At 38.6% G+C, this 14629-nt stretch overlaps 1 protein-coding gene across 1 annotated transcript in view; it reads right to left on the bottom strand.

Annotated features, from left to right (window-relative positions):
• The window catches only part of WASL (Wiskott-Aldrich syndrome-like), a 70698-nt gene extending 68188 nt beyond the window's left edge, over window positions 1–2510 (bottom strand). Inside the window, exon 1 of the mRNA XM_012652789.1 lies at window positions 1992–2510. Within this exon, the coding sequence (XP_012508243.1) occupies window positions 1992–2108 (117 nt within the window). The 5' untranslated portion in view covers window positions 2109–2510. The remainder of the gene's footprint in view (window positions 1–1991) is intronic.
• Window positions 2511–14629: the final 12119 nt, after the last annotated feature.

Raw genomic sequence — 14629 nt, 5'->3', positions numbered from 1 at the left:
TAATAGACAAGAAAAAGAAATGAGCACTGAATACTGACAGCCTATTTGGCAATTTGCTTATGCTAACCAATACACAATGGTATCTTTATCACAGTGTTCTCCTATATCTATTATCTTCTGAAACCAGTAAATACTATAGGTAAGCACACAGCAATCAGTATATAAGTGTATAAATGTAACATCTTTCCTAAAATAATGTGTCTGGTATGTAAAACATAAAATCTCTACTTCCTTTTTGATACAGATTACATAGCAAATACATTTGCTATTTATTACATAAACCAACAAAACTGAATTTTTTTTTTTCATTTCAAGGAACTAACATTCAAAGTGCTGGAGAGTTTCCAAAGCTGAAAATATGCAAAAAATTAACGCTGCTTTAAGAATCTTATATTTTAATTATTTTAGTTTTTGGTGAAAAAAGTGACTTTAATATTACTTTTAGAAATAAATCAATAATAAGAAAAAAAACTCTTCTGAAACATCATGATGTAATGAGAAGTATAACAAGACTAGGCATCAGGAGTCCGGTTTTCTAGTTCTGGTTACATTACTAAATTGCTGTGTGACTTGCTGCTCATTGGCTCAGTTTTCTCATTTATTTAAAAAAGTGTGTGGGGGAAGACGAGGAGTGACTTCCTTATCTTTAAAGTTGTTACCCTAAACTCTGATTTTGAGCCACCCCTCTTGTTTCATTCTTCTAATCAGTAAACTCAATGTTCTTTAAAGTCTAAATTCTGAAATATGAAACACACCTGAAATTGAAGGGAACGATTCAATCTCCCAACTAGATGACACAAGATACAAAGGGTAGACGCATATAAAGTTAACAATTAATCCAGTAACTTTCCAGAGATTGTCTAATTCTAGCTTCTTCAAAAAACAGGTGTAATCTGGTCTGGTTTACCTAACATTGCTAAGTTATAAAATGGGACTGCTCTGTTGAAATTTTCGTAGGTGTTTCCTGGGTTCCAGTGGTATATATTCTGCAGGTGCTAGCAAGCAAAGAGGGAAGAAAGGGACCCAGCCAGCATTTCAACAAACCACAGTTCAAGCTAGTCACCCTCAGTAAGATCCCAACAAGGCCTACACCGCGAAGCAGAACCTCCCCACCCCCAGAAGCGCCAGCAGCCAATGTAATGAATGCTTCCGTCAACAACACACATTCCCCTTCCCACAGCAGAACTGCTCGCTCCCAACCAGCCATCTGGGGCTGGAATCCACCACACAGCCCCAACCTAAGAATCATTCTCGGCCCCAAAGGCCAAGAACTACCAGAGACTGAGGTTTCCTTGCGCATGGCTGCGGGGAGAGCAGCACCCCTCCCACCAAGGAAAAAAAAAAAAAATCAGTGAGGAGAAGAGAAATCAGGCCTAGGCAAGATTGCTGGAGAAATAAACCCTGTTTCTCTGCAACGGGGAGCAATAACGTTTCTTGCTCTTTCTCTGATCCGAAGAGTGCCCAGAAACCTGCACTCGACTTCATTCCCTCCTGGAATCTTTTTAAAGGGAGGTTAAAAGCCACCGATGGTCCGCTTCATTATCAGATCTATCCACTCCTCAAACCGGGCATTGTTAAGGAAAGTACCCCCAGATCAAGTAGAAGGTGAAGCGGGAGCCAGAAGAGGGGCCAACTTGCTAAGATCAAGCAGCTTGTGCAAGAAGAAAATCCCCTTGTGGCCTGAAAGTAAAGTTTTAACCAGCAGCAAGGACGCGGAAGGGGGCCCGGACAAACTGGGTTCCAGGGCAGGCCTGCGGAGGTGACACTCCCTTGTTCCCCAGCGGCTCGGGAAGGCGGCGTCCGGCCGCCCCGGCACGCACCCAGGGTCCACGGCGAGGGCGCCGACGCGGGGCCGGGGCCGACAGGGCCTGGCCGGCTGCGGGACCCTCCCCGCGCCGCTCCCGCCTCTTTCCCCACTCCCACTTCCCGGCCTCGAAGCCCGGGCCCGTGAGGTAACATCAGGGGTGGCGACGCGGGTCTTGGCCACTGACCACACATTTCTTGCCGAGGAAGGTGAAGAGGGACTCGTTCTCCTGCGGGGTCAACAGCAGGGACCCCACGTTGGTGACCCTCCGCGGCGGCGGCGGCTGCTGCTGGCCGGAGCTCATGGTTTCGCCGGCCGGGCTGGGAGTCCAGGGCCGTCTGCTCCGGCGAGTGGGCGAGCGCTCGTTCCCCCTCTCGGTGACAGGGACGGGGAGGAACGGGGTCAGAGGCGCAGCATCCCGCGGCTCCTCCGGCGCGGGGAGAAGGACGCCGAGGGAGGGAGAAGCTGAGAAAGGGAAGCTCCCAGCTCCCGCCCGGTTAGGTTCGTGCCGGATGGTCGTTGTCCTCGCACTCCGGCGACTGCGCTAAACTCTCAACTCCTCCTCCAACCCTCCCGCAGCGGCGGCGGCGGCGGCGGCGGCCGCACAATCCAACATGGCAGCGGGGGCGGACGAGACCACAGCACGGAGGACGCGGGGGAGCGTACCGGAAACGCGCCGCTGGGCCGAGAGGAACCCACCACCCCAGGCGCGCCTCGCCGCGCCGGCTCGAGGCCCCGCCCCCTTCCGGCCGAGGCGCTGGTCGCGGGTGAGGTGCAACCGCGGTCTGCGACGGCGGCCTCGGCCTCTGGCCTCTCGCCTGGTGGGATGGATACTCGGACCCAGCAACAGCTGCTTGAAGAGAGGATGTAGGTTCGTCTCTGCCTCTGAGCAGCCGGCCTCCCTTCTGCGGGCGCACACCTTTACGAAGCGTCTGTGAAGACCCAGGTGGGCGCGGAAGCGGGACGCTCAAGCCCCTAGTCAAAAAGGCCTGCACACTGGAGGCGGAAATTTTGGGAGAAGAGACGCGCTCCCTTGTGTTCCTCGCCGAGTTCGTTCAGAGCTACAGGTGCCTGGGGTTTCTCAACCTTTGTCCAAACTGCAGCAGTGGAAATGGAGGAACAAACAGGCCTCTCCCGGGATTGGGAACTAGATCTTCCTGATGGATATAACAAAAAACAAATGCGCTTGACTTCTACCGGCCACCTGGCGTGTATTTGTAACATTTAAATTCAAATTCTTTTAAGGGCCCTGAACACATTTTTTCCTGTCTCCTGAACTGGAAAACATCTCTTCCCCCCTATCTTTTTCTCTTTCTCAACCCCTAAAGATCTTGTTTTTCTTTTTATCCAAGATAAGTGTGCCTATTTTGGTATGTCACAAAGAAAAACGCTTTATCTGGTTTAGTCCTTAGAAATAAATCTCAATTTTTTTTAATGCCTCAGAATATTGAAAGTTACCTAAGATAACCCCTTTTTTCTGTAAATTAAATACTAAACAACTACTGTGAAACAAAATTTTGCATTATAGAAATGATAAATAATACAGATTGCAATGAATCATAAAATAGGCATCTGACTGTTCTCCACATTTAAACGTATTAGCTAGCATTTATTGCATAAACTTTATCATGTTCGCTAAATACTCCAATACACAAAAAAAGTTTTATGTTAAAACATCTATGACAAACTGTGGGAAAACTTTGATTTTAACATCTCTCATAGTTCCCAGTAGAAATCTCTGATGTGCTAAACAAATTGATAAACTATCCTCAATAAACTTTGAGAACATTATAAAAAATTGAAATTAAACCTGCCCCTAATGAAATTGGCTGAGAAGGAATAAATCTACAAAGGAAAATGAGAGTGTATAGCCTAGGGCATTCTCATATAAAATATGGAAATTTCAAAATTAAACTTGATTAATAATATTAGGGGTAAAAGTGAATTTAAAAAAAGCAACAGGACTAGTTATAAAATAATTAAATTTCAAAAAGCAGTGGTGGAAACATAAACCTGGAGTTGCCTCCTAGTTACAGAACTAACAAACCTAGAAGCTAAATCAGTTTGTTTTTTATCAAAAATGCAACTAAGTTGAAAGCATAGTTATAGCAGAAAGCATTACAAATTCTGGAGAAACAATAAAAATTAGAGCCCTTAGATTTTAAACCTGTTAACAAGTACAGTACCAAAAGTACAGGCTTCAAATAAGCCAAAGTTGTAGTTCCTGTTATGCCTCTTAGAACCTTATGGACTTTGGACAAGTTGCTTCTGTGAGTCTGTTTCCTCATCTCCAAAATGAAAATAATTTCTGTTTCATAAAGGTTTACTCTAAATAGAGACAATTTCACCTACTTCAAAGTTGTAAAATAAAAAATTACAGCTAGATAAGGAGGAATAAGTTTAATGTTCTACAACACTGTAGGATGACTGTAGTTGATACATTAAATAGTTTCAAATAGCTAGAAAGATATCGAATGTTCCCAACAGAAAAGTGATAAATGTTTGAGATGATGGATGTACTAATTACCCTTATGTGGTCACTATACCTTATATGTATAGCAACATCACTATGTGCCCCATAAATATGTACAATTATTAGGTGTCTATTAAAAAATTTTAAATAAAATAAATTATAAAATATTAAAAAAGATAGCACATATAAATTACCTGATATATAGTGGTTATTAGTTGTTTACCATTGACAGTTTTGACCTATGGTCTGTTCTGCTTTCCCCGAACTAAAGAAAGGATCAAGACTTGACTTGAAATATGTATTTTTACCTTTGTTCAATCTGATAGAACAAGTCTGATTCTTCAAAAACTGTCTCCAAATTTACAACTCTACATAATTCTGCAAATACATGGTGATGAACTTGAGGCATAATCCCTTTGTTAGCAGAATTTCTGATTAGGCTATATATTACACCTAATAGCTTATATGTAGCCCAGTATGCCAAATTAACAAAACTATTAATAACTGCACATCCAGGGATGGAATCCTATTAGCTTCTAATTAATAAAAATTGAAAGATAATTTTAATGCTTGAAATGCCTTTTAGAACTTGTAGATCACCAAACTGTTTTGAAAACAGGAGAGAAAAGTGGGAGAGGGCTGTGAGAAAAAGAAGCTATGAGGTAACAGGTGAATGGACCAATTGCCATGCCTTGAAGAATCTATCCCATGCTGGGAACTATTGAGTTCCAGCCATCTCACAATCTCTTATTAGCCTAAACTATTTGCCCTTGTTCTGTTTTCTTTAGACTTGAAGATTGAAAATTATGACTGTCATAGACTTTTCTTTCAAGTCCAAACCATTCCTTCAATTTTTCTCAAAATTTTAAATATAGTACTTTGTTCCCAAAATTATAATTTTTTATTTTCTACCCTTTATTTATTTATTTTATTTATTTATTTTTTTTTTGCTTTGCTCTTGGCTTTTCCAAATATTTGATGATGTTCTTAAAATACAGAAAATGTAAGCATGAACATTTCACTGGAAATATGACTTCCTTACTCGTTTGAGATGTGAACAAGCAATATTGGGGGATTCCCCCCACACCATGCAAAAAGGATTCTATTTTTCCAGGCTCAATCCTGAGACCAGGCAGTACTGGCTGTATTTGTTTCAAAAGTTTTAGTCCTTTCTTCCTTTCATTCTTGATAGCATATCCTGTATTTGGCAGAACACAGACATCTTTCTGTTTCTTTGGCAAGTTATTTTCTTATCTCAAATTCTTTTTACCCAGTTTGAGAGATTGGATTTGGTCCAGGAAATAAGCATTTTATTTCCTTTGAACTGAATATCTTGAAGTTTGTAAGCTAGGTTACAAAGACTATAGGGATTTTATCTTTATATACATGTAAAATGCATGTGCTATATTAAAGGTATATGAATATATAATAACTAAGAAAAAGGCAATTCTTGTTTGATTTCTTCCATTTGACTTTCCTTGTTTCAAGTAGAATATAGTCTAGTACTTTTATTTTCTTCTTTCCTTCTTTGCTATGATCCTTCACTTTAACAGAAAACATTAGGGTAGCTTATTTATGGAAATGATGGCATATTTTCAGATGCATTCCTGCTGTTATATATACTTTGCAAATTTCTTTTGTTCTGGTTCTTTGTTATCCATTTTTCTTCTTTACAAATGTCATTGTTTATGTACTATTACAAGTCCTCTGAAGCATCCTATCCCCCTTGCTACTGTTGATAATTTAAAGCTTAGTGACGCCCTTCAGGGTGGGAAATGTAGAAGTAGCTGCACACTGAGATCAATGGCATTCAGCAGCCATTGTAGCCATAATTGCTGGTGCTGGGCAGCTGCTTGACCATGGCAGAACCGAATTTTAGAGACAGAACAACAGCAAATCTGGATTCAGCATGGGCAATGAACATCACTACCCTCATGCAGCCTTCAGTATCATGTGTTTATAAATATTCATGTTGCAAAATATCTCTGCACATTTTTATGTAAATGTTGCATATAGCAGTGCTTAAGAGAATTTATCCTAGTACATGTTCTCTCCCAAGTTAAATATTAAATGTTTTATTTTTCATCAACTAAAATCTTTAATAGCAAAACTTTTTTTCCCCTCCCCTTTTTAAATTCATTTCAGTATAAGCCTCTTTGGGGCTTACTTTTATAGGTATAGATAGTTTATTTATAAACCATTCTAATTTCTTATTGATGTTAGTGGAAAATTAGATTCTCATTCATGCTAGTAAATTACCAGTGATAGTTACTACCACTATATGGCCTAGTCTCCAGATACTTGATACATACCTTACTCAAGAAATGATTTGAAGAGCTAAATATATTACAGTTCCCAGGATGCTGCTTACTGGTTTTCTGGCTGCTGCTCTTTAACTTTAATGAATATTCAGTGGCTCTTAGTTTACTTATTCCAAATGAGAGAGGAACAACATTGGCTCTTTACTGTGATGTGCTCAAGATCAATCTCCACTACAGATGAGTAGGCAGCTTGGATACTTGGGATAATTTATAGATGTCATATGCCCCATTACCTTACTGAAAGTATTGGGGTAAAGGATATGATCTTTACCATTTAACTTTTTTAAAGTCAATTTTTATTTTTATAAATGTGATAAATGCACATAATTTAAAAAATCAAATAATACTATAAAACATAAAACAGAAGCTCCATGCTCCCTTCTCTATCCCCATTTGCTCACCTTGAACTCTTTGAACTGTTTTGTCTGGTATTTTCATATGTATTTTCTTAATAGTATGATAGTTGCTATTTATTGATCAATTTAAAGCATTATCTATTAACTTCCTATTGTAAATGGTGACAATTTCTTTCAAACTACCACTTCCCTATTTCTTCTCCCCCAATATATTGATAGTTATAGCACAATTTGTGTTTAAATCATTATCAAAAAGAATAATGTGTTATTCTGTAATGAGTCATGAATTGCACTATGATTATATTTACATTCTTGTACCAATTTAACTGTTTGAGATTGTTTTTCCCCTCATTAATTTCCTTAAATTTTCTTTTAATTTTTTCATTTCCCCTATATTTTAACTATAAAGTTCCTCCTCATCTTATTTTCCACATAGTCAAATGTACCAGGAATCTGTTAGATGCACTGAGTTTATTTTTTAATCAGAGACTTCACTCCTAAAGCCCTCCATCATCCCATATTAGTCTGGACTGTTGCCACATGGCTATTGTCTGGAATTTTCTTTAGTTAGCATACTGGGATTTCCTTTCACCTCCTTTCTGTATTGAACCCTTTGTTTCTTGTATCCCATGTTATTTATCTTTGGTTTCCCCCTTTGTTTTGGTAGGGTACATCCTTTATTGACTTCCTAAGAAAAAATGCCTAGAAAGTAGAATTTTGAGACCTGGCCTATCTGATAGTTTTATTCTGATTTCACCCTTGGTTGATAATTTAACAGGGTAGAGTATTTCAGGTTGAATATCAGTTTTCTACAGAATTTGAAGGTGTTATTTCACTGATTTTTAATTTTCAACATTGCTGTTGAAATATGATGTTATTCTGATTCTGATCCTTTGTATGTGACTATTACCTCTAAAAATTTTTAGAATCTTTTCTTTGTTCATGGAATCCCGAAATTTGATGATGCACCATCGTGGGATATTTTTATATTCATTGTACTGGGTATTCCAAAGGCCCTTTTTATCTAAATACTTATGTCCTTCAGTTCCGGACATTTTTCTTGTGTTATTTTCATATCATTTTCTCCCCTCAATTTTTACCTGTTCTCTTTCTGGAATGCCTGTTGGTCAAATGCCAGACTTTCTGATTCATCTTCTGCCCAGCTAGAAGTTACATCCAAGTTTCATTGCGGAACTCCTCGAGTAAGCTTTTGACTATTGTCATCTCTAGGCACGGACACCATAAATCCACCACTAAAGCTGGGGATTAGAAACTAGAATCTCTCCTGAGTTTCTAAAAGCTGGATATACCACTGCTACCCTTGCCGGAATGGATTCCCTGTGCCACCTGCTTCTTTACTTTATGTGCTTTCAAATCACAGTTGCCCGTGGATTTGTCTGATTTGGAAAGGCCACATGCCTATGCCCTAGCTGCAAGGAAGCCTGAGATTTCAGGTTCAACTTTAGGGATCTGCAGATTCATAAGGTCAGAAATTCTCTGAACACTGAAAAGGTGTTCAAAAAGTACTCAGCAGCTAGTTAATTCAATTGGGGATAGTTGGAACTTCAGGACATTCAATGACTAGGGAAGGGGTGTTTTTAAAGACAAAGCAACGATATAAAATTTTAAACACAATGTTTGCTTTCCAATTTTATCAAGATGATAGCATTTTTATGTACATTACATGTATATTACATACATAACAAAATCATAAAAAATTAAGCAATTTTTTAAAATTTCATCCTCTGTCCTGATACAAAATCTTTAAGAAGAGCTAGCAATGTTTTCCCCCTACATTAACTAGTTTATTTATCCTTGAAAAGTTACTAATGGTTGAATGGACTAATACTATAGGTTCATAAACTTTGATATCTTTTATCTATAAATAGCTATTTAGTTGATTCATTAAGGAAAATCAAAATAAGTTATTTTAATATATTGTCAAAGTCAGTGATATACAGATTTTCAATTTGCAAATTATAATTACTTTTTAAATGTCTGTCTCCTTTATTAACCTGAAGGTTCTCTGAAAGCTGTTATTATGTCTTATTCATCTTCACATCTTCTTATTCTTAACATTGAGAAGTGTGTGGTATATTGTTAGGGATTTCTGATAGTAATTAGCATGATGTGATTGCCAGAATAGGACTTGGGCTTAGAAAGCAACTCTGGAAGCATCTGGAAGCCAAGTTCAGTACCAACGAGTATTGGAAACTGAAGTGAAAACAAGAACCAGGGCAAAAAGTCAATAAGCTGGCATCCCTAGGGACTGAGGGACATATACCAGTAGTTCTAAAACTGTGGTTCCTCAGCTAGCACCATTAGCATCACCTGAGAAATTGTTAGAAATGCAAATTCTCAGGCCCCATCTAGATCTGCTGAATCAGAAACTCTAGAAATAGGAGTCATCAATCTATGTTTTAACAAGCCCTCCTAGTAATTCTGATGGACTGACCTTCAAGACAACATTCAGGAGATTAAATTTACCACTGCCACCACCAACCAACCACTTTCCTCCCTCTCCCCAAGCATATAAGGCAGACAGCATTACACAAACTATGTCTGAATCACATTCCTTTTGGAAGGAGGGAACTTGTAATGGACCACTGGGATTTATTCTTACCAGTTTAAGACCTAGATATGGTAGAGTCTTTAGGTGGAATGTCTTCGTTGTTCACATCTGGCAAAATAGCTGCTAGGGCAAGCGGGGATTAGTTAGCTATTCTAATCTGACTTCTGATAGTAACTGGTCATGTAATCTTAGTGAAGTCACTCAACCTTTGTATGCTTCTATTTACTTATTTATGAAATGAAAGGAATGAATTAAGGATTGCTAAAGTCCTTTTCAACTAAAAATTATATAATCAATCTCATGTCTTTTGGTTTTAAAAAACATCCAGTATTTTAGAAAGCGATGGGTAAAAGTGCATAAGAGAATATAAACAATTTTATATCTTTTTCACTATTACAAATACCTTTTTATTATATTCATTATAAGCCCAACTCTTAGAAGAGAGGGCGGTAAGAATTACAATCCCCTGAACATAAAAATCCTACTTTTAATAAAGACCTCAGTGCAGGAAGGAAGGGTAATTGGTAAGTATGGTTTCATGAAATTATTGACCTAGTATGTATCATTTATATTGAAAACTAGATTGCCTAATACTTGATAGTTGTTAAGTCAGCCTAACTCTCAATTCCCCTTCGCTGGAGGTTAATATTTTAGTTGTTTTTTTGTTGTTTTATTTTTTAACAGATGAGGAAAAACATTGAACGATCAAATAATTTATCCAGAGTCAATGGTAACATTAGAATATGTTGATTATTCCTTGTTTAAGAGTCATTCAGCTCAATATCTTTATTTAGAATCCGTGCATTAGAGCTGGCAGGAACCTTAGGAATTATGTAGTTCAAACTCCTCATTCACCTATGCCTAAAAATGGAAAAGGCAAAAAAGTAAAAAAGAATATGTGGATATATTTGGTTTGTTACATAGCATCAGCTGTTGATTAAATGTGTATAAAAATTTAAGATTGGATCCCTAAATCTTACTGTTAAATTAACCAAGTATAGCTTATTGTTTAAGTTATTACTGTCCTGTTTTTCACTAGAGTTTGAAAAAAAATCATAATTAGGACTTGTGTTAGATCAAGTTCCCTAGAAGTAGAGCCTGAGACAGAGATTCAGGCACACATGGTTTATTGAAGGAATGTTCTTTAGGAAACACTTGGAATGAAGGAAACTGTATAAAGAAGGGGAAATTGCCATGTAAGTGACATGATCTCAGGTAAAGTCTAGCCTTTGCCTGAGCCATAGGAGGTGAAGCTCTGGAACATAAGTCACTCCACAGAAATGTCACCTTGAGCAAAAGAATCAGCCTTTTGTATGTCATTGATATTATACATTTAGCCATTGACACTGGAGGAGGGGGAGAACAGTTTGGGTGCTGGCTTCCATTAGCCAAAGGCAATGCCGAGTGCCTGAAGAAGGTAGCAACTGTGAGCCATTGGCAGGAAACACGCCTAGCAGCTGAAAGATGTGTGCATGGTCTGGTCAAGGGAACTGGGGAGGAACACCAACCGTATGGTTTCTTTAACTGGAAGGTTTCTAAATCCATGATTTTTCCTTTGAACTCACAGCAAGCTAAAAGCTAGTTTCTGATTTGCATGAGCTGAAATCTAGTTTACACTCTGTTAGCCCTGGCACCCAGAAGAGACACCGTTTGCTAATTCCTATAAAAACTTCGAATAAGCTCAGGAGTTCGAGACCAGCCTGAGCAAGAGCAAGACCCCAGCTCTACTAAAAATAGAGAAATTAGATATAATATTATATTATCAGCACAGAGCAATATAGTTTGACCTCTTCTGCCCCCATTTGGATGTCCTTGATTACTTTCTGTTGTCTGATTGCTCTGGCCAGGACTTCCAGCACTATGTTGAATAGAAGCGGTGATACAGGGCAACCTTGTCTGGTTCCAGCTCTAAGTGGGAATGCTTTCAATTTTTCCCCAACATCAGTATGATGTTGGCTATGGGTTTGTCACCTATGGCTTGCATCATTTTTAGGTAAGTCCCGTCTATGCCTATTTTGTTAAGTGTTCTTATCATAAAATGGTGTTGAATTTTGTTGAATGCTTTTTCTGCATCTATTGAGAGGATCACATGGTATTTGTTTTTGCTTCTATTTATGTGGTGAATTACATTTATAGATCTGCGTATGTTGAACCATCCCTGCATCTCTGGGATGAAGCCCACTTGGTTGTGATGGATTATTTTTTTGATAAGCACCTGAATTTGGGGCAATCACAGCAACAACAAAAGTAAATAAATGGGACATAATGAAATTAAAAAGCTTCTGCACAGCCAAGGAAACTATCATGGGAGCAAACAGACAACCTACAGAATGGGAGAAACTGTTCGCATGTTGCACATCTGATAAAGGGCTAATAACTAGAATCTATATAGAAGTCAGGAAAATCAGCAAGAAAAAATCAAACAACCCTATCAAAAAGTGGGCAAAGGAGATGAACAGAAACTTTTCAAAAGAAGATAGACTAATGGCTAACAAACATATGAAAAAATACTCAGCATCTCTAATCATCAGGGAAATGCAAATCAAAACCACAATGAGATATCACTTATCCCTAGTGAGAATGGCCTTTATCAAAAAGTCCCCAAACAATAAATGTTGGCGTGGACGCAGAGAGATAGGAATACTCATACGCTGCTGGTGGGACTGCAAACTAGTACAACCTCTGTGGAAAGCAATATGGAGATACCTCAAAGAGATACAAGATACCTCAAAGAGATACAAGTAGGACTACCATTTGATCCAGTAATCCCATTACTGGGCATCTACCCAAAAGAACAAAAGACATTCCATAAAAAAGACATCTGCACTAGAATGTTTATAGCAGCACAATTCATAATTCCAAAGATGTGGAAACAACCCAAGTGCCCATCAATACATGAGTGGATTAGTAAAATGTGGTATATGTATACCATGGAGTACTACTCAGCCACAAAAAACAATGGTGATCTAGCTGGGAAATGTGCCGTTTAGGTGTCAACCCCTTACAGTACAGAACAGAGCAGAAGAAGTGTGAGAAATTGGCTTCATACCAAATAGTCAAGGACAGGTACAATATTATTTGCTAAAATGACCTTAGAAGGTTGTATTTGGCCTTCTAAGATCCCAGCCCCTTCTCTCTTTCAGAGACAGCACCATTTGTATCATATTTTCAATTAATTTCCTCATGACTGTACTTTTCCCGTTCAGAGTTTCTGCTCATTACTTTCAAATCATTTGTTGATAACCAGATCCCATATATCTTTATTCTTCTTGTAATAGCCATGTGCTCTTCTTTGAAAACTGATGTCCATGCTCCCAAGCAGTGGTAGCCATGTCTATATTTTGTGGCCTTGCCCTCTTGCCACAGAAGATTGGACCAAGGGTGAACACCTAATCTCAGCTGGGTCAATTGAATTTGTCTCCTGAGATCTGGGAGTCTCCATTCTAGATGTTACTTTGCTAATTGCATGAACCAAGGATATGTAAGCTCAAGGAATGTGGAGGGTCCATTTTCTGTGTATGTGAAAGAAGAGAAAGCAATTTGTAGATAGAAAACAAAATGAGGTAGACTTACAGAAGAAGCAGAGATGGAAAGTCATGTGCCCCCAGAGAAGGAGATACAAGGAAGAGTAGCCTGTGTCCCAATAGCTTTCTAGTTCCTAGTTTGGGTTCTTCTGGTAGCCCCAGTTTCACTCTTGGATTCTGAGAAATACTCCATTATCCTATATGTTTCCCTTTTTTTTTTGGCTTTTACCAAAGATTTTCTATTATCTGCAACTAAAAGATACTTGACTACGATAACATTTTAACTAATTTGAACAAGCAGTTTAAAAATTAAATTACATATTCACTTTCTCACATTTCCATTTTTCTTCCTTGAAGATAGCTAGGAAGATACAGAAAGTGGAATACTGATACTTTTTTTTCTTATCTTGATCCTCTTCATACTGAAGCTATTGTGTGTTTAGGATATGTTGTGTTAGACTGGGATTTTGAACTGATGAAAGAGGAACTCTATACTAAGCATCAGAACTGACTTGGCATGTTGACTCAGTTCCCACATAATGATGGTATCTACATGCATGCACATTATAATGTTCTGACACACAGGAGGAGAATGTGTCACCTTGTCACAATTTCCTGTTTTAATGCAAGTGCATACTACATCGCCATCATCGCCTCAGGCTCTCCAAGCAACGTTGGATTTACTGTGTCATGAGGAACAATTGACAGCCTATTTCACCTCAGCCTGAACTTATTGGAGAGACTTCTTTTGCTCTCACTTCCACTCCATGGTAGCAGTTTTGTAATCATCGGATAAGTGGGTTGAAACAAGGCATTCAATTGTGCCTATTGCCATAACCATTCAAAGAGGCCCACTAAGCCTCATTCTTGCTAGAAAGGCATGGAAGAAAGAACAGTAAATATGTCCTTCAATTTTAAGGATATATTTTTACATGCCTCAGAACACTAGACCCCAGAATGTCCCTGAGGCTCCTCTGTTTGATTGTATTTATATCCCCCTGGCATTCATTTATCTGACCAAGAACCTAGTATACTTACAAATTCTTGTTCTTCAGGTCACTTCAGCATGATGTTATCTTATGCAGTGACCTAGCATGATATCAAGTGGAATAGGAAAATGGTCTAGGAGAACAGACATCTGCATGAGAAATGAGCTGACCTGTGAGGCTCACAATATCCTTCCAATTAATTCCTATTTGCTTTAGTTAGCCTGGGTCAGATTCTGTTGTTTGCAGAAACCTCAGGCAATTCTGAACTTGAAATCCTAAGTGATTCTAAAATTTGTACCATGAAGTTCTGTTGTCTATAGGCAACAGACCTTCTAGAAAATTGAGTTATTTGGAATTAGTTTTCTGGCTGTGATGAGGAAAGAGGTAGTGAAACTCTCACTCATATTCCAAGATAAGAAACTAGCATCAGACAACAGAGAATTACATTATTTATTCCCTTTGGTTATTAGGATTTAGAATCTTCTGAGATTCTAGAAAGCTTTTGAGCAGGGGTCAAGAAACTATGGCCAGGGCTCAATGTGCCCTGTTGTCTGTTTTTGTAAATAAAGTGTTTTTTGAGACACAGCCAT

The sequence above is a fragment of the Propithecus coquereli genome, unplaced genomic scaffold, assembly GCF_000956105.1.
Source record: "Propithecus coquereli isolate 6110/MARCELLA unplaced genomic scaffold, Pcoq_1.0 Scaffold4, whole genome shotgun sequence".
Lineage (NCBI taxonomy): Eukaryota > Metazoa > Chordata > Mammalia > Primates > Indriidae > Propithecus > Propithecus coquereli.
This window is presented reverse-complemented; position numbering and strand designations above follow the sequence as displayed.